The 23,614-nt window shown below is 40.3% G+C and overlaps 1 protein-coding gene across 5 annotated transcripts in view; it reads left to right on the plus strand.

The window, feature by feature from the left end:
* maco1b (macoilin 1b) overlaps positions 1–23,614 on the plus strand; it is an 86,357-nt gene that overhangs the window by 33,290 nt on the left and 29,453 nt on the right. For 3 of the 5 annotated variants that reach the window (XM_085962649.1, XM_085962650.1, XM_085962651.1), the window contains exons 3-7: positions 1,240–1,381; positions 7,564–7,690; positions 11,475–11,598; positions 18,143–18,321; positions 21,158–21,662. In XM_085962649.1, the coding sequence (XP_085818775.1) occupies positions 1,240–1,381; positions 7,564–7,690; positions 11,475–11,598; positions 18,143–18,321; positions 21,158–21,662 (1,077 nt within the window). Of the gene's footprint in view, positions 1–1,239; positions 1,382–7,284; positions 7,392–7,563; positions 7,691–11,474; positions 11,599–18,142; positions 18,322–21,157; positions 21,663–23,614 lie in introns of those variants that run through there. The other 2 variants (XM_085962652.1, XM_085962653.1) reach the window with 2 other exon arrangements.

Genomic DNA, 23,614 nt, shown 5'->3' on the forward strand with positions numbered 1-23,614 from the left:
TTTTCCTTTCTTAGCAATTCCTTCTTGAAGGATGAACATGTGGACGTTGTGTCAGGGCCAGGTTGGGTTCAGTTGTGATGCATGCCACAGTTGAATTCCTGCCGAGATTTGCTGTCTAGGCTGTTTACATGAAAAATAACTACTAGGGCGAGGTACTGGAGGGTGCTTAATGCCCTTTGAATGGTACCCACTGAGGAATCTGTGCCTCGGAGAGAGGAAGAGAGGGGCAGAAAATTGGCAGGAAAATAACAAGGGGGAGAACTGCTGAAATAAGTAGATGTTAAACTTTATTGTAATTCTTTCAAATTATCTGACTTTTTGAAAAGTGAGTTCCTGTTTCAACTTTTACCTGAAGCCCTGCTCATACGTGCTGGTTAGCTCAGTTCTGCACATGTTGACTGGTTTATTGACAAGTTCCTTTTTAATTTTTTGTCAACTAAAGTACAAGGTGCCCCAAAACACAAGGACATAACGGTCAGTGGTAATGGATGTTTTATATAAAAAAAAAAAAAAAATGGAATATTCTGTTTTATGGCAAGAGGTATAGAACATAAAAGTTGAGATGTAATGATAAATCTATATCAAATTTTAGTAAGACCACAGTTGAAGTACTGTGCAATTTTGGGTTCCACACTATAAGGAGGCGGTTGAGGCAATAGAGATGGTACAGCACAGATTCACTAGGATGCTGCCTGGTATGAGGAAATGCAAATATGAAGAATTACTTGAATATTTGTTTTTTTTTATTACAACAGAAGAAATTACAGGGTGATTTGATAATGTTTAAAGTTATGAAGATTGGGGACAGAGTAGAGAAATAGACTGTTTCCAGTGATTGTGGTCTCGAACAAAGGGACATAGATACAAGATTAAATGTAATAAATTTAGGACAGAGATCTGGAGAAACTTTTTTTTTTTTACAAAGACTCTGCTCTACCGGAGTTGATTATTGAAGCAGAGACCATTGTCAACATTTAAGTATAGGTTAGATAGGTAGTTGAAGGAAAAGTGATATAGGAACAAGGAAGGCTCATGGGATTAGGATGACTGCTTATGTGGATGATAAATACCAACATGGACTGGTTGGACTTAATTGTTTCCATGTTGTAATTTCTATGTGATTTTATCAAATGGTCTGATTAACTGATAACTTTCTAAGCTCTATGTACTTGATGACAAAATCAAATGACTGCAAACTATAGTTCAATGTCTGAATTAACTTTTTTTTTCCCATTGCAGCACTTTCTTATACCTTAAATTCCTTGTTGTGTGGGCACTGGTGTTGCTGGCAGATTTTGTCCTCGAATTCCGCTTTGAATATCTTTGGCCTTTCTGGCTCTTCATCAGGAGTGTTTATGATTCCTTCAGATACCAGGGTCTGGTAAGTTGGTTAGAGACTTCTGATGGTTTCTAAAATATACCAGTTCTGTCTGTTATGATATGTGTAACACCCACCACTACAATAATCTCTGGAAATGGTACTTGATTTAGAAGCTCTGATCAGAGCCCTTTATTTTATGTTTTAAATGGTACAATTTTAAAGGGGTTGCAGGATCAGGGAGTCCTGGAAGTGTATGTACACAAGTCCTTTGAAGGTGACAGGACAAGTTGAGAAGGCTGTGAAAAAGGCATTTGGGATCCTTGGCTTTATTATAAATATATATAAGCAGAGTACAAAAGCAAGAAAGTTATGCTAGACCTTTCATAAAACACTGGTTAGGCCCTAGCCGGAGTATTGTGGCCAATTCTGGGCACCACACTTTAGGAAGGATTCAAGCTTTTAGAGATGGTGCAGAGGAGATTTACTAGAATGGTACCAGGGACAAAGGACTTCAGTTACTTGGAGAGACTAGAGAAACTGGGGTTGTTCTCCTTAGAGCAGAGCAGGTTAAGGGGAGATTTCATAGAGGTGTTCAAAATCTTGAAGGGTTTTGAGAGAGTAGCCGAAGAGAAACTGTTTCCAGTGGCAGAAGGGTCGGTAGCCAGAGGACACAGATTTAAGGTAATTAGCAAAAGAACCAGAGGCAACATGAGGGGGGAAAAAATGTACGCAGCGAGTTATGATCTGGAATGCACTGCCTGAAAGGGTGGTAGAAGCAAATTCAATCATAACTTTCAAAAGGGAATTGAAAAGGAAAGATTTGCAGGGCTATGGGGAAAGAGTAGGGGTGTGGGACTAATTGGATAGCTCTACCAAAGAGCCAGCATAGGCACAATGGGCTGAATGGTCTCCTTCTGTGCTGTATCATACTATGATTCTAAATCAGAGTGCATTTTTTTCTTAACAAAGTGGGGCAAGTTTTTTCTCAGATAAATGGTGATTTTTGAAGAATCCCTACTTAGCAGAAATCTTCATAGTTTGGTATTTGCATTTTTATAGTCAAATCTAAGGTAACTATAAAATATGTATACCAGCAAAACAGACTCCAAATGTTCCTCCACTCGCATTATACATTAATGGACTATTGGAGCCAAATGTAAGCTTGTTAAATTTTCGGATGGCACAAAAATACGGGCAACAGTACATCATCATAGAATTATAGAAAGGGGCATTTGACCTGATGCTAGCTTATCAACTGGAATGATCTACTCTAATCCCATTTCCGGGTTTTTCCCCATAATCCTTTTATATTGTTTTCAAATACCTACCTAGTTACATTTTATCTATCTCTGCCTCAATAGCCATTTTTTGCAAGAGCATTCTATATCCTAAGAATGTATGGGGGGGAAAAGATCTTCCAACTTCCCCTTCATTCTTCTATTGATAAATGCTGTCTGTGCCTCCTTGTTACTGATTTGGAAGCTTTCTTTCAATAATTACCTTTTCAAAACGTTACATAATTTTGAAAAGGTTCCTTCGGCCCCCCGCCCTTGAACATTTTCTGTTCCAATGGAAAAAGCCCCAAGTTTTTGAGCCTTTCTTGATGACTATAATCTGGCATTCCTGATATTTGCAAGAATTATCTTTGCTGTACCCTTTCTGTGGCATTTGTGTCTTTATAATGTGGTGCCAATAAATACTTGTTATTCCAATTGTGGTTTTGCCATTGTATTGTACAAATGAAACATCACTTCCTTGCTTTTATATCAGTGCCCAGAATCCCATTTTGCTTTTTTATGACCTTTTCTACCTGAGCTCTGAGCTTCACAGATCTTTGTATTTACACCCCTAAAACTTCCTTCCTCCATTCTTAAGATTCTTGCTACTTTGGGTATACTTCCTTTCTTTTTCTCAATGTACTAAACATTTTTCTGGAGATTTGCAAAGAGCATATTCAGCTTCATTGGTGCTTAAATCCTACATTAGAACACCAAGATCTGTTAGTATCCGTAGCTTGAGAAAATTGGTTTAAATTTTATGTGGCCATCAAACTTCTTAGTGTGCATTTAAGTGGCCCATGAAAACAAAAAGCTTGGGTACTCTTGCTATATGTAGATAGGTAATGTGAACCAAAAATATTACTTAAAAGGAGAACCAGAGAACCTAAATTTAAATTAATGTAGAGTAAATTTAAAATGGGTATTGAAAAGAAGAAATGTTTGGACTAATTTGTCTAGCAGGAAGTGGAGACAAAAATGTTCATGATGTCCAAAATGGAGTTGGATGTTATAATGGGAAAATCAGGATATTAGAGGGATTAATTTAATCCTTAATTTTTTTTAATGCTTGTAATTGATCTATTTGCACTTGCATATCTCCTTATCAAGTCAAAAGGTCTCAGTGCATCACACAAGGAGTTACTTTTGAAATGTAGTGGTTATGTAGGCAAAAGTGGCAGCCTGTGTGTACCACAAAGAGCCATGAAATGACTCTATTCTTGATGGTATTGGTAGAGGCCATGATACTGACTGCTTTTCTGAGATATTTAATGCTCCTCTTGAACCATGACAATGAGCAAAAGTGACTCTGATGTCTCATGTGAAAGACAACATCTGTCTAAATGCCACACTGTCAGAAATGAGGTGGAATGTCAGCTTAGATTGTGTGCCCAAAATTTAAAAATACTGACCCAGCGGTGAGAATGCTACCAATTGAGCCAAGTTGGCAAATGTCCCTTTTTTTCTGTGTTTGCAGCATAGCTTCATTCTATACATATGAATTAAGTTTGCACCTTTTTTGTACGGGATTTTTTTCCCTGTTGTTAGGCAAGCCACTGATTGAAATTGACTTATCCTAGAGTGGTATTGGTCAACTGAAGCAGACCCTACCCTCTCTAGCCAACACATGACTCCAGTCCCACAATATGTGGTTGACTTTTAATGCCTTCTTAAGTGACCTAGCAAGCCATTCAGTTTTATAACAATGGATTTGGCAGTGCAGTGGTTGTTGTACTAGATTATCGATCCAGAATTCAAATCCCACCATGGCAAGTTGTGAAATTGAATTCAATAAATCTGGTAATTTATCGACTAGCACGAGGACAGATGAATTCAGACCCATTGAAGTCTCGAGGCTTCAGGTCAGACAAGGCCAAGGAAGTCTCCTGATCACCATGTACTGCCCCTACCCCAAACACAGCTTAGGAGTTACTATTCCTCCTTGTGGAACACCACTTGGAGGAAGCACTGAGGGAATCGGGGGCATGGAATGTTCTGACCGAGCTGGTCAAGTCCTGAAGGAAAAGGCAGCTCGACTCGGCATGTGCCAGGTGGTGAGAGAACTGACATGAAGGGATCCAAAAACTGGACTATGTGAGCAGTGTGCTTTAAGAAAGTGACTTCTGAATAGCCGGTCCTAAAATAGAGGAATCTACAAGGCTCCCTGTATGTTATTATTTGGTTTGCAATGAAAGGTGCTCCTTGCCACAAATCTGTACTTGTGACAATGCTACTTGTGCAGATTTTATGCCGCTCTTGTGCTATTATGAGTGCACTTTTTATTCCTGTTTGCTCCTCTTACGCATTCACATTAAGTAATTACAGAATTTAACACTAACCTTTTCACTGTCCTGGACAAAATGGCAACATAACTAGATTTCGACTTGTAAATTATGTGGATGAAATTAGCATGCCACATCTAGAGTCATAGAAACTTACAGCACAGAAGGAGGCCATTCCGCCCGTCGTGCCTGTACTGGCTTTTTGAAAGAGCAGTCGTGCATAGTGCCACATCCCCGCACCCTGTCCGTAATCGCTAGTGTTCTGTGAAACAGTATTCTGAAATAATGCACTTCAATGTAGGATTGAAGGCCTAGAAATTCGTCTCGGGCAGTGGCGCAAAATGGACATGATCGGATCGGCCGCCGGTTATACGCAGCGCCTGATATTCAGATCCTTTTGCAGTCAATTTCCCACATTACAACAGTGACTACACTTCAAAAAGTACTTCATTGGCTGTAAAGCGCTTTGGGGCGTCCGGTAGTCGTGAAAGGTGCTATGTAAATGCAATTCTTTTTTCAATGGAACTGAATATCGAGCGCTGTGTATAACGGCCGCGCGATCCGACACTGCCCGTTTTGCGCCACCGCTTGAGATGAATTTCTAGTTCAGTGTTTTATTAGTATTCTAAAATCTGATGTACAAATAGAGGTGTGACGTACATGAGGTTTGCTGAGAAAACAGCCACATGCTAATTGCACTTTCTATATACTATATTTCTGCTAATCTTGCTGCCGAATCCAGAACTTCTGTGTCTTAACTTTCTAGCCAGAATAGTTGGCTGGTGCAGGGGTTCAGTTTTTTTTGTTGGGGGGGGTTGGTGGCGGTGGACTGTATATGTAGTCTGCATTTACTTACCAATAGCAACACAAGTGACATCAATGAATTAATGTGTCTGGTTCAGGGAATTCTTAAACCTGTGCGTCAGGTCCATGGTATCGATCAGCCTTTTGGAACTGACCTACTCTAAGCAGCGTAGAGGTGTCTAGCAGCTGTGCTGGGAATCTCCTCTAGGATTAGCTTTACTGGAGTGATTCCAGGTACAGTACTGCTGTAAGCAGGATTGGCGAATGGTTGCAAAGTTTACTTGAAGACTTGGGCTGTATGAAATTTGAGAGGGGGGAGACTTGTTTATGTACAGCTGTGACCGCGCTGGACTTTTGAAGGAAATGTTTAAGCAGCCACTGGATTAATCCTTCTTTGAATGAGACTGCAAAGTTGTCAATTTTCACCTTTGTGGCTTATTGTAAATTTTGGGGAAACTCCTGGATCTCCTGAAGCTTGTTGCTTTCTCACTTTCTTGCCTTGCTCTCTGGCTCTGCTCCTTCTCCCAAGTTAGATTATGCTATTGGAGCCAGAACTCTTGCTGCAGCGGGGTAACCGGTACCTTCAGTGGGATTAATGTAATTTTTAGTAGGGCTACTTATCTGCTGTAAGGCTATGAATTAACTTGTTTAATCATCAAGTTAGAATGAAGGGAGTATGACCCCTTCCCCATCCTTCCCTCCCAGTACAGTCTGCCATGAAAGGGATTAAAGCTTAACTTTTCTGAAACCTTTTTTAATCCTGGAACTGTGGTCATCACAACTCTGACTAAAAAAGGCATGTTTCCTAATGCTTCTGTGGTGGGTTCATTTCATCAGAAATATAGTAAAAATGTAACTTACTGAATTGTAGCGGTTAAATTAAGAATGGCCTTGTAATACAAGTGACTTGGTCCAATATAAAGTTGCAAGGAAGAGATAGTGAAGTTAAATGGAAAACTTCTAACATTTGGCTAAACAAGTATAATTTACGGTGTAAACTGGCTGAAGTGATGCAGTCTTATTCAGGATGCATTGCATGAAGGAAATGTATTGGCATCCCTTGAGATAAATATCCACTTCCTATAATGTCAATTCATATGAATCCCATTTAGGGACAAATTGGTTGAATGCCATCCCCACAGTGTCTTATAAATGGCTCTTCACTCGCATGCTTGTTTTGCTACAGCTTGAGGGTGGGTGTACATGAAACGGACTCATTGTAAACTCAACCCTATTCATTGTGTTACTGCTAAGGTGCCTTCAGTTCTCTTTTGTGTTCTTCCAGCCTAGCCATTTCAGATGTTTAGTTTGAAAGTCGATGTCTAAATTAATTAAAGGACAACAAGGAGATGTTGCTGATTATTGCACCGCTGTTATGTTTGACATCCGGCTGAGCTCTTATTTCCTTCTAAACCGTTTGTGCATCTATCCCCAAGAAAAAGTGCATTTTTGTTTGTGTGTTTTTTTTTAAAGCTGCCAGATTCTCAGTCTAACTTAAAGCAGCAGTTTGTCTAGTGAAAGTGCTTTATGAAGATTCTCTTGCCTTATGTCTACAGAGCATGTCTGATTCCATGAAATGTCATTTTGCCATGTTCCATAGAGAATCTGTTCCGGAAATGATTTAACGGTTGCAACTGTAGAAGAATAGAAAAATGGAAGAGGGAAATGAATACTGCCCTCTTAAACCCACAGTACTTTATATTGCAGGTACTTTTTTACCACCCGCCTCAGTAATGATCTCCTTTGATATGAAATCATGCTTAACATTTTTTTGTCCCTAGGAAATTAGAATTGATCTTCAGGAAGCTCAACTGTATTAGTTTGAAAGACTGCACGATTGAGCTTGTAATGCATTCCTTTTGCTCTGTTTTTCTTGCAGGCTTTTTCAGTATTTTTTGTTTGTGTAGCATTCACATCAGATATAATATGCCTACTCTTCATACCAGTGCAGTGGCTTTTCTTTGCTGCCAGTACATATGTATGGGTTCAGTACGTCTGGCACACAGGTATGTTCAAGTTTTTGTTTCCAACTCAAGTTGTGTCTTTTATATAAAAAAAGAAAACTGTAGGATTATAAATCAATATGAAGAAAGGCATGATTTGACCGTTTGAAAGTCAAAAGTTTCTAGTTAGCTTCACTGCCACAACCCATGATCCATGGCGTGTTGCTGCATCACCATGGGAGGGAAGGAAGACATATCCGTCCCCAGAGAAAAATAACAATGTCTCCATACAATGTTTACAATACATTATCTCAATAACTTGCAACAATCGGATTGATTTTGTAATTGAGAGTTGACAAATATATGCACTATCTATCCTGATTAAATAATACTGGATAATTTTCATCTTGCTTAAATGACAGCTAATTCATTAAGTCACTATCTTGCCTTTTCCTTCCCTGTTCTGATGTATTGCTTTGTAGTACTGAATGAGCATACTAATGTGTTGTCATTGGCCATTTAAGATGTGCTTGTAAGCCTAAATGTTCCATGCAAATCAGTATTTTATACTATATATAAAAGTGTATTGGACCAATAGCTGCAACAATTCATACCAAATGGGGGTAAAACTAACGTTATACTGGACTGAAAGGAGCACCTTTCCTAAGATCTGTCCTTGACCAAATTGGAATACTTTTGTCAAAAAGTGATGCTGCTTTGGTCATTAATGTTTAAATATTGTGGCATGAAAAGCAAGTTTTTCCTGTAGTCTGTATTGTAGAACCTCATCTGCCATCCAAGGCCTGAAAGCTATAAATTGTTAATTTTGAAAAGTGCTTGACTCTTCAAAACTGAGGTGCAATTTTAATAATTTCAGTTCTAATTTATTTTCAAAATATCTTGCATTGGATTTTAAATTTAAAAATCAGCACTGAAACAAATTGTGAAATGTGGAAAATTCTTTTATAAATCCTCCTGGTTGACTTGTCCAATAGCTCCTTCTTCCTGTGGCGAAGAACTTCGCTTCCACTTGCTATCTTTTCCCGAGTACAGCTGAGCTTTTATTTTACAGACTGCCACTAATAGCCTTAAATTTGGTGACAGTGTTTTAAAATAAATAGTGCCTCTGATGAAAAACGTACTAGGAAAAGAGCAGCCATCTTTTCCGGCCAATGGCGGATTCAGTGGTCTGCTCGTTCATACAGGTCACTGATGTGGTATGCATAGTTGTCTGCTGCTCGGCTGTGGAATCCACTTCATGGTATAAAAGCAGCAAATGTCACATAGCCAGCATCCTTCAGTCATATTGCCAAACTACTACTTGAAGGACATTGCAGTTACTGAGCTCGATGGGCCAAATTCTGCACAATGAGGTGGAACAGTAACTGACGTTGCTTCATTGCCCTGGTTAACTTAAAATAGCTTGATGTCCAATTTATTCAGTGTGTCGTCCGTACTAATTTCATGGCTGTGAGTCAAACCTGTGAGCAATCAAAATTACGTTTAAATAATGGTAACTTGACTAGCCCCTATCGCTGAACAGTCGTATGTATGCTTTGTGTTTGAAAAAGAAACTTGGCTCCTCAGCTCGGTTCATAATAAATGTTAAGGTGAAGGATAAAAAAGTTATTTTGAGGATGGATTATGTTACCTTAAGTGATTTTTCTATTCTGCCTATTTGCCTTCACCACTGAGGCAACTACTTGACTCAATTTGGAAAAAATGCATTGGTATTCTTCAGGCAAATACAGTGGTAAAATGCAAACATTTTAGGGAACACACGTCTATTAGATGAGCTGAATTTCTTTCTTCAACACAGATTTTCTGGTTGACGGGTGGGTTTTCCTTTCAGCTTGTGAAATTATCTGTCCAGTGCTAGCTTGGATGTAGAATGCTAAAAATACTCATGATATAATGTTAACAAACCAGTGTGAAATTATTGTAGGAGAAAGCCCTGCCAATTGAATGCATAGTTTGCAATCTGATCTGATTTTGAATAACTCTTGCCATATGGACAAAGTGATCTAATATTGTCCTGGCCACCTGTTTCTTCATTAATGCCAAAATGATAGTGAATTATGCTTTACAATCGGGCAAGCTCCCTGAAAAAAGGTCGGTCTTTAATTTACAAGTTGGGTTCAGGCTGATTGAAAGGGGGGTGGGGGTGAAGGAAGACAAATTCCTAGATTGAGTGGCCCAGCTCCCTTCCTGAGGAATCTAATTACTCTGTTTTAAGTTTTTTACTTTCCCTAGCCATTCCAGCAGTTGTGCTAACGTGCAATGCCATGAAATGGTAAAGCCTAGGTTGTCCCCAAGTTCTCAACATGTTAAGTTGCTGATCTCAACCAAGCCATCTGGGAAAGTACTGAGTGCAGGCAAGATGTTTCTCCTAAAAGAGGCAGGAAGGAGAATTCTGGCTGAATCAGTTTGCATTAATCTTTGCACTTTTTGAACAGCCAATACAAGAACAGCATTGGCCACGTCTTGGAAACAGATTGCCTGGTGTGTATGAGGGAAGGCAACACTGAGGAGGAGCCAGAGAATGCATTTCAAAAAACAGACATAAATTGAAACCGTAATTTTCACACTTATTTACGACTTCTCAATTGCAGATGTATCTACAGTAAAAGTCTCACGAAAATTAGAGAGTAGGGTTGGTTAGAACTCTAGCCCATATCTAATATTTCCATTTCCCCACACCAACAATCCTTGTAGCCCCTCTGAGTGAGTATGCTAATTGGTACTGAATTATTTGAAGTTTGATTCACTGGGGACTGGGTTGAGATCGCAAAAACTCAATTCACGTAGAACCCATACAACTTGCAGAGAGAGAAGACTTTAATTCCATCTCAGTAGCCAAATCCCAGAGATGTATTGACTGTATACTAATCCAGTCCCCGTAGTTAATTTTTAATGCCTAAGTAGCCTAAAAAAGGAGAAATGATGGGGGAAAGGTGTTTTTTAAAATCTTTATTCGTGGTAGTCATTACTTCACAAAAAAATGACTTCCTTTATCTTATTTACAACACACTAGCATAGCAATGCCACTTCTACATTTCCCATTGCTGAACTCCAATGTGGGTGCCATCTTGTGAACGAAAATAATACAGGAAACTTTCTGATATCCGGCACTGACTGGACCGAGCTGGTGCCGTACCATCAGAAGTGCCGGACATACCAGCGTTAATGTTGAAACATACGGAACTGAAAAGCTCCGTGTGAATCAACAAACCCTTAACAGCTTCAAAACAGTCGGCTGCAGCTGCAAGTGTCTCTAGCTGAAGCTGTTGCTATAGCTACAGACCTTGCAGTGCCTGACTGGGGGGGAAAAAAAGCAACGAGAACTAAAAAAACTTGTAGAAAACGGCTCCTGATTTTTGCCGTTAGATCGAGTATGCCGGACATAGAACCTCCGGATAAACCAAAGTTTCCTGTAGTGGAATTTGCAACAAAAAAAAAGTTTATTGGTAACAAATGGCCTAATGTGAAAAAATATTTGAAAGTGTACACGATCCTTTTTATATGATGGTTCCCAGTTTCTGAATTTTTAGATCCAAATTTTCATCTATTGCTGTTTATAATCTGATCTGATCTATGTAGCTAATAAACTATTCTAGAGTGGAGCAGTTCAAGGAGCATTATCTTTATCAAAAGGCATCAAAACACTGGAATGTGATTATGCAACTCGAATCAAGTCATACAGCTGGTGTGTGATGTGAGAAAAAGAGAACTATCTTTTCCCCTTTTTCATGAGAAAGGCAGGACCATTTCCACTTGCATGTTGATGGAACATTGTTCCTATAATTGACATTTTTGGTTGATGAGTCAATCCTTTTATCTTTTTCAGAAAGAGGAGTGTGTTTACCAACTGTATCACTATGGATATTATTTGTTTATATAGAAGCAGCAATCAGATTTAAAGATTTAAAAAATTTTCATGTAGACCTTTGTCGCCCTTTTGCTGCACACTGGTAAGTTATCTCTTTTTATGACCCCTATTTGTGAAGCTCTATATCAATGCATGTTATTTATGATCATCCCTTTAGAATCTATGCATTAAACAGTAAAGTGAATCCAATATCCCTGCATATCAATTCTTGATTCAAAAAAAGCAAGAGCTACAAAATAAAGATTGCTATATATTGCACAGAATAACTTAATGCCTGAGGGATTCCAGAGTAACTCATCCAGGGATTCTGACTGCTTTCACAGCTCAAGCTCAGGTTTTACCTTTTGTGATGTCATAGCATCTGAAACATAGAAACATAGAAGATAGGAGCAGGAGTAGGCCATTCGGCCCCTCGAGCCTGCTCCGCCATTCAATGAGATCATGGCTGATCGTCGAAATTTTTTTTTTCCTTTTTTTTTTCTCTTCAGTACCCTGTTCCTGCCTTCTCTCCATATCCCTTGATCCCTTTAGCCTTAAGAAATATATCCAACTCCTTCTTGAATATATTTAATGAATTGACCTCTACTGCCTTCTTTGGTAGAGAGTTCCACAGGTTCACCACTCTGGGTGAAGAAATTCCTCTTCATCTCTGTCCTAAATGGTTTATCCCTTATCCTTAGACTGTGACCCCTGGTTCTGGACTCCCCGACCATCGGGAACATCCTTCCAGCATCTAGTCTGTCTAGTCCCGTTAGAATTTTATAAGTTTCGATGAGATCCCCTCTCATTCTTCTAAACTCCAGCGAGTACAAGCCCAATCGACTCAATCTCTCCTCATACGTCATTCCTGCCATCCCAGGTATCAGCCTGGTGAATCTTCGCTGCACTCCTTCCATGGCAAGAACATCCTTCCTCAGATAAGGCGACCAAAACTGCACACAATACTCCAGATGTGGTCTCACCAAGGCCCTGTACAACTGCAGCAAGACATCCTTGTTCCTGTACTCGAACCCTCTCGCTACGAAGGCCAACATACCATTTGCCTTCTTAACCGCCTGCTGCACGTGCATGCTTACTTTCAGCGACTGGTGCACAAGGACATCCAGGTCTCGTTGCACTTCCCCTTCTCCCAATCTATTGCCATTCAAATAATAATCTGCCTTCCTGTTTTTGACACCAAAGTGGATAACCTCGCATTTATCCACGTTATACTGAATCTGCCATGCTTCTGCCCAATCGCCCAACCTGCCCAAATCATACTGGAGTTTCTCGGTATCCTCCTCACAGCACACACGCCCACCCAGCTTTGTGTCGTCTGCAAACTTGGAGATATTACATCTAGTTCCCTCATCCAGATCATTAATATATATTGTGAATAGCTGAGGTCCAGGGACCGATCCTTGCGATACCCCACTAGTCACTGCCTGCCACTTGGAAAAAGAGCCGTTTATTCCAACTCTTTGCTTTCTGTCTGCCAACCAGTTCTCTATCCAAGTCAATACCTTGCCCTCAATCCCACGTGCCTTAATTTTACACGCTAATCTCATATGCCGGACCTTATCGAAAGCCTTTTGAAAATCCAAATACACCACATCCACTGGTTCTCCCTTATCTATTTTACCAGTTACATCCTCAAAAAAATTCCAGTAGATTAGTCGAGCACAATTTACATTTTGTAAATCCATGTTGACTTTGTCCGATCCTGTCACTTTTTCCCAAGTGCTCTGCTATTACATCCTTTTATAATGGTCTCTAGCATTTTCCCCACTACCGATGTCAGGCTTACTGGTCTGTAATTCCCCGTTTTCTCTCTACCACCCTTTTTGAACAGTGGGGTAACATTAGCTACCCGCCAATCCATGGGTAATGTTCCAGAGTCCATCGAATTTTGGAAGATGACCAGCGATGCATCTACTATTTCTAGGGCCACTTCCTTAAGTACCCTAGGATGTAGATTATCAGGCCCTGGGGATTTATCGGCCCTCAATCCCATCAATTTCCCTAACATCATTTCCCTTCAAATACTGATTTCTATCAGTTCCTCCCTGTCATTAGACCCTATGTTCCCCGACATCTTTGGGAGGTTATTTGTGTCCTCCTTTGTGAAGACAGAACCAAAGTATGTATTTAATTGGTCTGCCATTTCTTTGTTCCCCATTATAAATTCCCCTGATTCTGACTGCAAGGGACCTACGCTTGACTTCACCAATCTTTTTCTCTTCACATATCTATAAAAGCTTTTACAGTCAGTTTTTATGTTCCCTGAAAGCTTACTCTCATACTCTATTTTCCCCCTCTTAATTAATCCCTTTGTCCTCCTTTGTTGAATCCTAAACTGCTCCCAATCCTCAGGTTTACTGCTTTTTCTGGCCAATTTATATGTCGTCTCCTTGGATCTTATGCTATCCCTAATTTCCCTTGTTAGCCACGGTTGAGTCACCTTTTTTGTTTTATTTTTATGCCAAATTGGGATGAACAAATTCTGTAGTTCATCCATGCGATCTTTGAATGTTTGCCATTGCCCATCCACCGTCAACCCTTTAAGTGTCATTCCCCAATCAATCCTACCCAACTCGTACCTCATACCATCGTAGTCCCCTTTATTTAAATTCAGGACCCTAGTCTCTGAGTCAACGATTTCACTCTCCATCTTAATGAAGAATTCGATCATATTATGATCGCTCTGACCCAAGGGGCCTCACACAATAAGATTGCTAATTAATCCTTTCTCATTACATAATACCCAGTCTAAGATGGCCTGATCTCTAGTTGGTTCCTCGACATATTGGTCCAGGAAACCATCCTGTATACACTCCAGGAATTCCTCCTCCACAGTATTGTTACTAATTTGGTTAGCCCAATCTATATGTAGATTAAAGTCACCCATGATGACTGCTGTGCCCTTATTGCACGCTTCTCTAATTTCCCGTTTAATGCCATCGCCAACCTCCGCATTACTGTTTGGAGGTCTATACACCACTCTCACTAACGTTTTCTGCCCTTGGTATTTTTCAGTTCTACCCATACAGATTCCACATCATCAGAGCTAATATCCTTCCTTTCAATTGTGTTAATCCCCTCTTTAACCAGCAATGCTACCCCACCTCCTTTTCCTTTTTGCCTATCATTCCTGAATATTGAATACCCCTGGATATTGAGTTCCCAGCCTTGGCCACCCTGGAGCCATGTTTCCGTAATCCCAATCATATCATATTCGTTTACCTCTATTTGCGCAGCTAATTCATCCACCTTATTACGAATGCTCCTTGCATTAAGACACAAAGCCTTCAGGCTTGTTTTTTTAATGCTCTTAGATCTTTTAGAATCATTGTTTACTGTGGCCATGTTTGATTTAAACCCTTGATTTCTCTGCCTGCCACTTTTGTTTTTCTCCTTCCTGTCTTTTTTGCTTTTATCCTTGTTTCCCTTTCCTCTGTCTCTCTGCTCAGGTTCCCAATCCCCTGCCATTTTAGTGCAAACACTCCCCCTTGGACATCGGTCCCGGCCCTGCCCAGGTGCAAACCGTCTGTTTTGCACTGGTCCCACCTCCCCCAGAACCGGTTCCAATGTCCCAGGAATTTGAATCCCTCCCCCTTGCACCATTCCTGTAGCCACGTATTCATCTGAAATATCTTTCAATTTCTACTCTGACTAGCACTGGTGGCAATCCTAAGATTACTACCTTTGAGGTCCTATTTTTAAAATTTACTTCCTAACTCCCTATATTCAGCTTTTAGGACCTCATCCCGGTTTTTACCTATATCGTTGGTACCTATATGCACCACGACAACTGGCTGTTCACCCTCCCCTTCCAAAATGTTCTGCAGCTGCTCTGAGACATCCTTGACCCTTGCACCAGGGAGGCAACACACCATCCTGGAGTCTCGTTTCCGGACGCAGAAACGCCTATCTATTCCCCTTACAATAGAATCCCCGATCACTATAGCTCTCCCAGTCTTTTTCCTCCCGTCCTGTGCAGCAGAACCACCCCTGGTGCCAGGAAGTTGGCTGCTGCTGCTGCCTTCCCCTGGTAAGCCATCCCCCCCCCCCCCCCCCCATCAGTATCCAAAGCGGTATATCTGTTTTGAGAGGGGGATGGCCACAGGGGACCCCTGCACTACCTGCCTGCGCCTACTACTCTGCCTGTTGGTCACCCATTCCCTCTCTGCCTATGCCACCTTTACCTGCGGTGTGACCAACTGATTAAACGTGCTATTCACGACGTCCTCAGCATCGCGAATGGTCCAGTATGTATCCAATCGCTGGTCCAGTATGTATCCAATCGCTGCTCCAGCACCGTAATGCGGTCTGCCAGCTGCTGCAGCTGGACACACTTCCTGCACACATGGTTTCAGGGACGCAGGAAGTGTCCCTGAGTTCCCACATAGCGCAGGAGGAGCATACCACGGCATCGGGCTATCCTGCCATGACTTACCCTTTAATTCATTTAAATTAAACAAATGAATCCCACCAATTTCACTACAGTTAAATGATATATTTAAGGGCCCTGGTTTACAAACTGTCCCTGTTACACCAGAGACCTTAACTATAAACCACAGAGTTAAAGTTTTAAAAAAGAGAGAAATACTCACCAACCAATCACTTACCTGCTTTGTGGTGACGTCACACCTCGATTACTTTTTACTTCTTTCCCTCTGAGATTGGAGATTAGTAAACCTACCTGCGCCTCGGGCTCACCTTATATACTGCTGCCGCTCGGATTCCCACTGCTGCCGCTCGGATTCCCGCTGCTGCCGCACTGAGGCCTACCCACGCCTCGGGCTCACCTTATATACTGCTGCCGCTCGGATTCCGGCCGCTGCCGCACTGAGGCCTACCCGCGCCTCGGGCTCACCTTATATACTGCCGCCGCTCGGATTCCCGCTGGATGTGCTACTTCTTTTAACAGATGGATGTGTGTTCCTACCATTTTGGTTAATCTGACTAGTTTGTAGGTCTACGGAATTGTGATTTATACATGTAGGCTTTTTAAATCAATATGTTTTCTTGTTTGAGGACTTTCTGTTTAAAACATTATACTGTATTTGTATTGCCCGTAGGGCATGAGAATCAATTTACTTAGGAATTGGGCTAAGGGGATTGTTAAAATACTAATGGGAACCCTTGAGCTCAAGAAAGAACTCAGCCTACATGTTTCCACATTATTTGAAATTTAATTTGTGACATACTGTATTGCCATGTCACTCATGTGAATGCCTATTATACCTCAAGAAAAACCATTTTAACCCCTCCTTCGGTATAATTGGAATAAGTAGTTGAGAGTAGTGCATAAGTAGAATGGCCTCCCAGCAGAAGTAACTGATGCTGTGTTGATTAACTGCTTCAAAATGGAGATGGGTAAATATCTGGTTGGAAGTGGAATTAGAGATTATAAAGTTAGGTAAAGACTGAGATGATAAAATTCTGAATGGGACACAGTGAGGGCAGTAAACCAGGGCTAAATAGTGGGGATTTAGGGATGAATAGAATTTGAGTTTCTATTTATTGCTTTTTGTAATGTGAAGTATTTAAACAGAATTTTATTCCAGGAAATTAAATAAGTGTGGCAAGGTCCATAATAGGATGTACTGGGCGTGGAAGGATTGGGCTTCATGGACCAAAAGGCCTTTTCCCATTTCCTGTTTTTTAAATATTTTTATCCCAGAGAACTTGTTTAAATTATATTTTATGAGCTTCCTCTTGGTTCTCTTCAAAGATGGCTGGTTACCAGGAATTGAAATTAATAGCTGAGGGTAAATATAGGCTAGTTGTCTTAAGTTAGTAAGTTTTGTAACTTCATAATGTTGCAGTTTGGGTGGATTCTGAGTGGTGAAGAAGATCATTTCTCTTCCTTAGTTTTAACATAACTATAACTGTCCCAGAGCTATTTAAATTTCTAATACCGTGGTTTGATTTTTTTTCTCAAGTCAATTAATTTATTCAAAAGTTAAAGTTCATGACATAAAACTTAATCTGATGGATCAGTGAATAAATATGCTATGCGATGTGGTGATGAGCCATACGGGCTAAGCAGTTTCTGGTTCAGTCTCGGGCAGGACCGTGCCATTGACGTTAGCATCTTCAGACTAGAGAAGGCAAAAACTGGACAGGGTTCCTCCTTTATCACAACCTAGTGACTCTTGCTGGAAAGTGCATGCGAGATTGACTGGCTGTGGTGGCTCTTGTGGTCGTGGAACTATAGCCCAGCAAGAATTGCCACTTTTAGAAGAGGAAGGGTTAGAGGAGAAATTGGAGGATGGGGAAAAGTTACCTCCTAGGATCGAAGGCTTACTTAATATCCAACTCTGTTTCAGCAATTTGAGGAATGCCTAATTTGCATTAAATAGGCTTCTCTGAGATGTGAAGTTAGAGGTGTATTTTATTTATAAAGCTTTGATTCCATGAAGTTTGAGGTATGCTCTTTGCCAACGTTTTCACTTAAAAAGAGTCACGGAAATGTAATTTGCTCCAACAATTTATGGAAAAATATGAATAGAAATAAGTGCAAATTGTTTCCCCTAATTTAACTTTTGAAGGATGAATGTTTAATTGCTTGGTAACTGTGATTTCAGAATTTACCTGTTGGGTGACTGTGTTTTTCTTCTCTCCTCATCCCATAAATAAAGCATTGGCTATCCTGTGGTGACACTGGGATTTGGCTTCAAAAGTTATGTAAGCTACAAAATGCGATTAAGAAAACAGAAGGAGGTCCAGAAGGAGAATGAGTTCTACATGCAGCTCCTACAGCAGGCCTTACCGCCAGAGCAACAGATGCTACAGAGGCAAGAGAGGGAAGCTGAAGAAGGTAAGCATTGATTTAGGTAGTGCTCATGAACACTGTAGTTCTTTGGAATAACGCACGTTTTACACCAAGATGCAAGTAATCGGGCTCGGTGACCAGTGAGGGGTCAGGTTAAAAGATACCTTTTTCCACCTCCATCTACAGCAGTTGTGTGCCAGCCTTTTAAGCTACAGGAAACTCTTTGGTATCCGGGACCGGCGTGTTGCCGGTAGATCAAAAATTCCAGATGACTGAGAGGGTTATCTACCGAGGCTATTTTTAACAAAGAAAAATAAAAAAATCAAGAGATGTGCAGTATACATTAATTGGGTACTCACCTACAGAACGTTGTGTTAAATGGATGGTGGAAGATGCTTGATTAAGTACAGTACTGCCAGTTGAGGGTAATGCAATGACTACCAGCAGCATGGGAGACACACACTACCCCTGTAAAATGGCGGATCAGAAGAGACTACCGGCAGCGCGGGAGAGTCAGACTCCTGTTACAGGGGTATTGAGGTGTTCGGACTTCCGACAGCGCCAAGAAGCCGAGTAGTGGCAGTTTGGAGAACTACCCCCACTGGCTAACTCGGCCACCACGGGAGACTCGGATTTGGACTCTGCAACATTGCCGGTTATTGAGGTGTTGTTTTCGGAGTGAGAATTTTGCCGGTTAATAGAGAATTCCAGATATTTAGGTGCCGTTTAAACAAGAGTTTCCTGTATATAAATTCCAACTTGTCCAAAACACTCTAACCCACATTCTGTCCTGCACCAAGTCCTTCTCGCCCGTCATCTGTGCCCTTGCCTTGGTTTGATCTCCCCCAGTGCACTGAATTCAGAATCTGTTTCTTTGGAAAAAGTATTCTTGGGGCAGGAAAACAGTTCTACCTCTATTATTTTGTAGTTCCACAAAGTTTGGTAGTATTTTTAAATCACCTTCCTAAGCATTTATTGATCCTTCTGAACGCTATGACGACATGGTTTGCTGACACTACTGGGAGGCTAGATGTGTCACCAAGCCTCCAAATGATACTGTGGCTTTTGAGAGGACCAGCCAAGTCAAAGGGAGTTTCCCTTTATTGTGAAGGCTTGCAATATTTAATGAGAGGTTTCTCCTCAGTGTTGAGACCAGAGCAATAATTCCCTAGGATTTGATCATTTCAGCTATTTATCGGCAGAAACCTCTAAACCAGGAACAGTCGTTAGGTTGCTCCGGGTTTGTGTATTACTCATCTTGGATTGCACCTGCGTTAGCTGAGCAATCTGGTTCAGGAGCACCCTATAATGTTCTGATTTTTGAGAAAACTGCAGCCAGAGCCATCAACTTGTGGGTTTGTGTATTTAAATAAAAACACTTAAAACTGTCATTGTACAAAAGTTATCTTAGCATAAGAATTAATAAACTGTGTTGGTTCCAGATCCACTGTATCTTGTTTGGCTTGGACATAGGTATAATCTAATAACTAGCCTGTCACATTTTTTTTCTCAATTGTATCTGTTTCATTTAATGTATGATTCCAGAATTTTATCAGTCATATTGAAAGAAAGTACCATTTTGACATTTGTAAAGTTTTCATATTTTACATTAATGGAACGCAGAAGAGTTTGGAATTGTTTTCCTACGGAAACAAAATGTTAAACCCATTTCTAAGCAGATGTTGGGGAATTGACTTCCAACTGTGTGCTCTCCATGTAGGGGTTGCAGCACAGATTCACCAGAATTCTACTGGTGCTTAAATATTTAAATTATGAGGATGGGTTGCATAAACTTGGCTTGTATTCTTTTAGAGTATAGAAGATTGAGGGATGATCTGATTTGAGTTTTTTTTTTAATGTTAAAAGGAGTTGAAAGGATAGATGCAGAGAAATTATTTCCTCTGGTGGGGGAATCGAGAATAAGGGGACATAATCTTATAATTAGAACGAGGCCATTCGGGAGCAAAATCAGGAAACTATTTTCCAAACAAAGGAGAGTAGAAATCTGGAAAACTCCCCCCCCCCCCCCCCCCCCCCCCAAAAAAAAAAAAAGCTGTGGAGGATAGGGCTTTCAAGAATGAGATAGATAGATTTTTGTTGGGATGGGGTATCGAGGGATATGGAGCAAAGGTGGGTAAGTGGAGTTGAGGTGCAGATCAGCCATGCTCTAATTGATCAGGCTCAAGGGGCTGAATGGCCCACTCCTGTTCCTATGTTCTTATAGATGGTTATATAAGTGTCATCCTTGGCTTAATGGTGGCACTCTTGCCTCTGAGTCAGAAGGTTGTGGGTTCAAGCACCCACTCCACAGACTTGAGCATCTAATTTAGGCTGACACTTCAATGTAGTACTGTGGGAGCACTGTACTTTCGTAGGTGCTGTCTTTCGGATGAGATGTTAAAACGAGGCTAGTAAAGAGTACTAATCGGCAAAATGAGGGATGTTAGGGCTGGGGAATGGAGCATTTTTTTTTTTGACTACTTGTTCCCAGTGTTGACATTAAACACCCTCAGGTTAAGTACATTGTGGGTGAGATGCAAGGTAAAACTCCTACTCGGGCCCAACAAGATGACCTTGCTCAAGTGTCAGCTAAGTACCTCTTATTGAACATGCTTTTAAGTACAGTAGTTTACATTTACTCTGAGTGTTTAAAAAAAACTATTAAAATAATTTTCTTTCTGCCATTCCAGTTAAGATATGTTTGATAATGTCTGTTGTGGCCCTGTTGTATTTTGCTTTATACAAAGCATTTTAAGGTTCTCTTAAGTTAGTACATAACGGTTGAAAGTGCGTAATGTTTCACATATTGGACTGATAGTTCAGGTCTTGTATAAGCCTGCTTTTCTTTTTGTACACTAACTATTTTTCCATTCTTCCCCAGCTGCTACAGCCAAAGGGATCACAGATATGGATTCTACACAGCTTCCTCAACACAATGGAGGAATTCCAGCAGGTAGAAAATTGACAACAGCTTTACCAGAACTAGAATACAAAGAAAAAGGGAAAGAGAAGGACAAAGAAGCCAAAAAACCCAACCTTGGGATTAACAATAATATTTTACAGCCAGTAGACTCAAAAATTCAAGAAATTGAGTACATGGAAAATCATATCAATAAAAGATTGAATAATGAGCTTGTAGGAAGCACAGAAAACCTATTAAAAGAGGACTCATTTACAGCTGCTTCAAAAAATTACAAGAACGCTGCTGGGGGAGTAAATTCTTCGCCCAGAAGTCACTGCACGTCCAATGGCAGCATCCCTTCATCCTCTTCTGCTAAGAATGAAAAGAAGCAAAAATGCACTAGCAAGAGCATGAGTACACACAAGGAAATAATGGAAAACTGTATACCTAACAACCAGCTCAGCAAGCCAGACACATTATTAAGGTAATTTTTTTAAATATTTGGGAACTTGTTTTTTTTTCTTTGTGTGGTTGGTAGGTAATGAGTCTCACCTAGTCAAAGAACAGTTAGTACCACTTACAGTTGTATATAAACTGGATAGAATTACTGGAATACTGCTGTGAAGTAGAGCAAAATAAATCAACTATTACAAGGTTGAGCAAGAGGGTTACTTGTAATTTTTAACATCCGCCATCAAGTGACTTTCAGATTGACTGTCACTGCTAAAGTAGTTCGACCATTTTTAGCAAGTGTCTAAACACGTACATTTTAAGAAATTGTGTACTGTTTTGTTTTTAAGACCTGATATCATTGCTGTGTGATTTTGAGCTAAGTCTTGTATATTGTTTGTTATTTGTACACCGCTTGAGATATCTTGCATATCTCAATTGTGATGACTAAGATTTGAATACTTTGACAGGACTTCGCTCATTGCAGAAACATCTTGGTGAGAAGCCAGTTGTATTTCTTCCAGGCCCATTTTTCTTTAGCAAAGGAGTTTTGAGCTAATAACCTTTTGCAAATGTAGGTATTGATAGGAATTTGGTTACGTGACATTGAAGAAATGTACGGAGCTGTTAGTATAAAATTTTGTCTTCCACTTGTTTTGGGGTTTAACATAGGAAATATAAATGGGAGGTACCCATTTTTACTCTGTACTGACCCCAGATCAAACAAATTTCTTCAGTATTCACACTTTTTCATTTGAATTAGCTGTATATTTTGTGCAAAATCAAAACAGCTACTGCTGTGTGAAATAGTTTCAACAGCTCCTAAGTTGATATTGATGCAAAGGTACTGAAATAGCTGTGCAGTGGGACCTGTTGAGCATTTTCATGTGTTACTATTACTCTGTCCCTTGAATTCAGAATTTGTATTCTGAGGATATTATCATCAGGGATTAAGTCTTGATACTGTTGGGGGTGCTTGTCAGCTTCTCTATTTTACTATATACATAGCAAGCCAATGTGTTATAAGGAAGTTCGCCGGAGGTGAGGACAGTTGGCTCTCCTGGTTTCTTTTATATTTGATTCCTGAACTGATCAAAAGACCAGGATGCTGCAGATGGTTTTCAAGATAAATTATGCCTTAGTTCTTTTCTGTCCACTTTGGAACAAGTTATTGTAGGAAGTGTAAAACACTGTTGCTTGTTAAAATGTATTGGAATTCTGCCTTGCCGAAAGGGGTGTTTGAGCTTTTAAAGGGTTGGTTAATATATATACAGGAAACTTTGTGATATCCGGCACCGACGGGACCGAGCTGTTGCCGTCCCATCAAAACTGCCGGACAAACCAGCGCTCATGTTGAAACATACGGAGCTCTGAGCTCCGTATCTAGCAACAAACCCTGTTGCAACAGCTTCTAAACAGTCGGCCGTAGCTTGCAAGCATCTCTGTAGCTAAGCAACAGCTTTAGCTAGACCTTGCAGAGCCTGACTAGTGGAAAAAATAGCAATGAAAAGAAAAAAAAAACTTCCTGAACCGACTCCTGAATTTTGCCGGTGGATCGAGCGTTCCGGACAGTTAACCTCCGGATAAACCAAAGTTTCCTGTAATTAACTCCAACTTGTGGCTGATGAAATGCAGCAGTCATTTTCTTGTGCCTTTTGTTTGTGTTTGGAGATTAGAAGTTGAATACCAAGTTACTGACCACTAGTACTGGAAATGTACCCAATACTTTTAGACTTCGGAGTTAACTGCATACCACTAGTCATGATGCCTGGTTACTGCTTTTATATTCTTGGATGAGCCATGCAAATAGATAAAATGAAGAATTACAAAGGGGATAGATTACTAGCCATGTAAAAAAAAAAAAATCAGTGTTGGTGTATGTCTGTTTATCCTTGTGATTTTCTAAGACTTTTGGCACCTTTTAATTTATATTCCCAGACATCAAAAAACTTCAGTAATAAAATTTGAAAACATGAATACACTGTA

Source organism: Somniosus microcephalus, chromosome 20 (assembly GCF_052327205.1).
Source record: "Somniosus microcephalus isolate GS21.2 chromosome 20, FLI_Smic_1.0, whole genome shotgun sequence".
In the NCBI taxonomy this organism is placed as follows: Eukaryota; Metazoa; Chordata; class Chondrichthyes; order Squaliformes; family Somniosidae; genus Somniosus; species Somniosus microcephalus.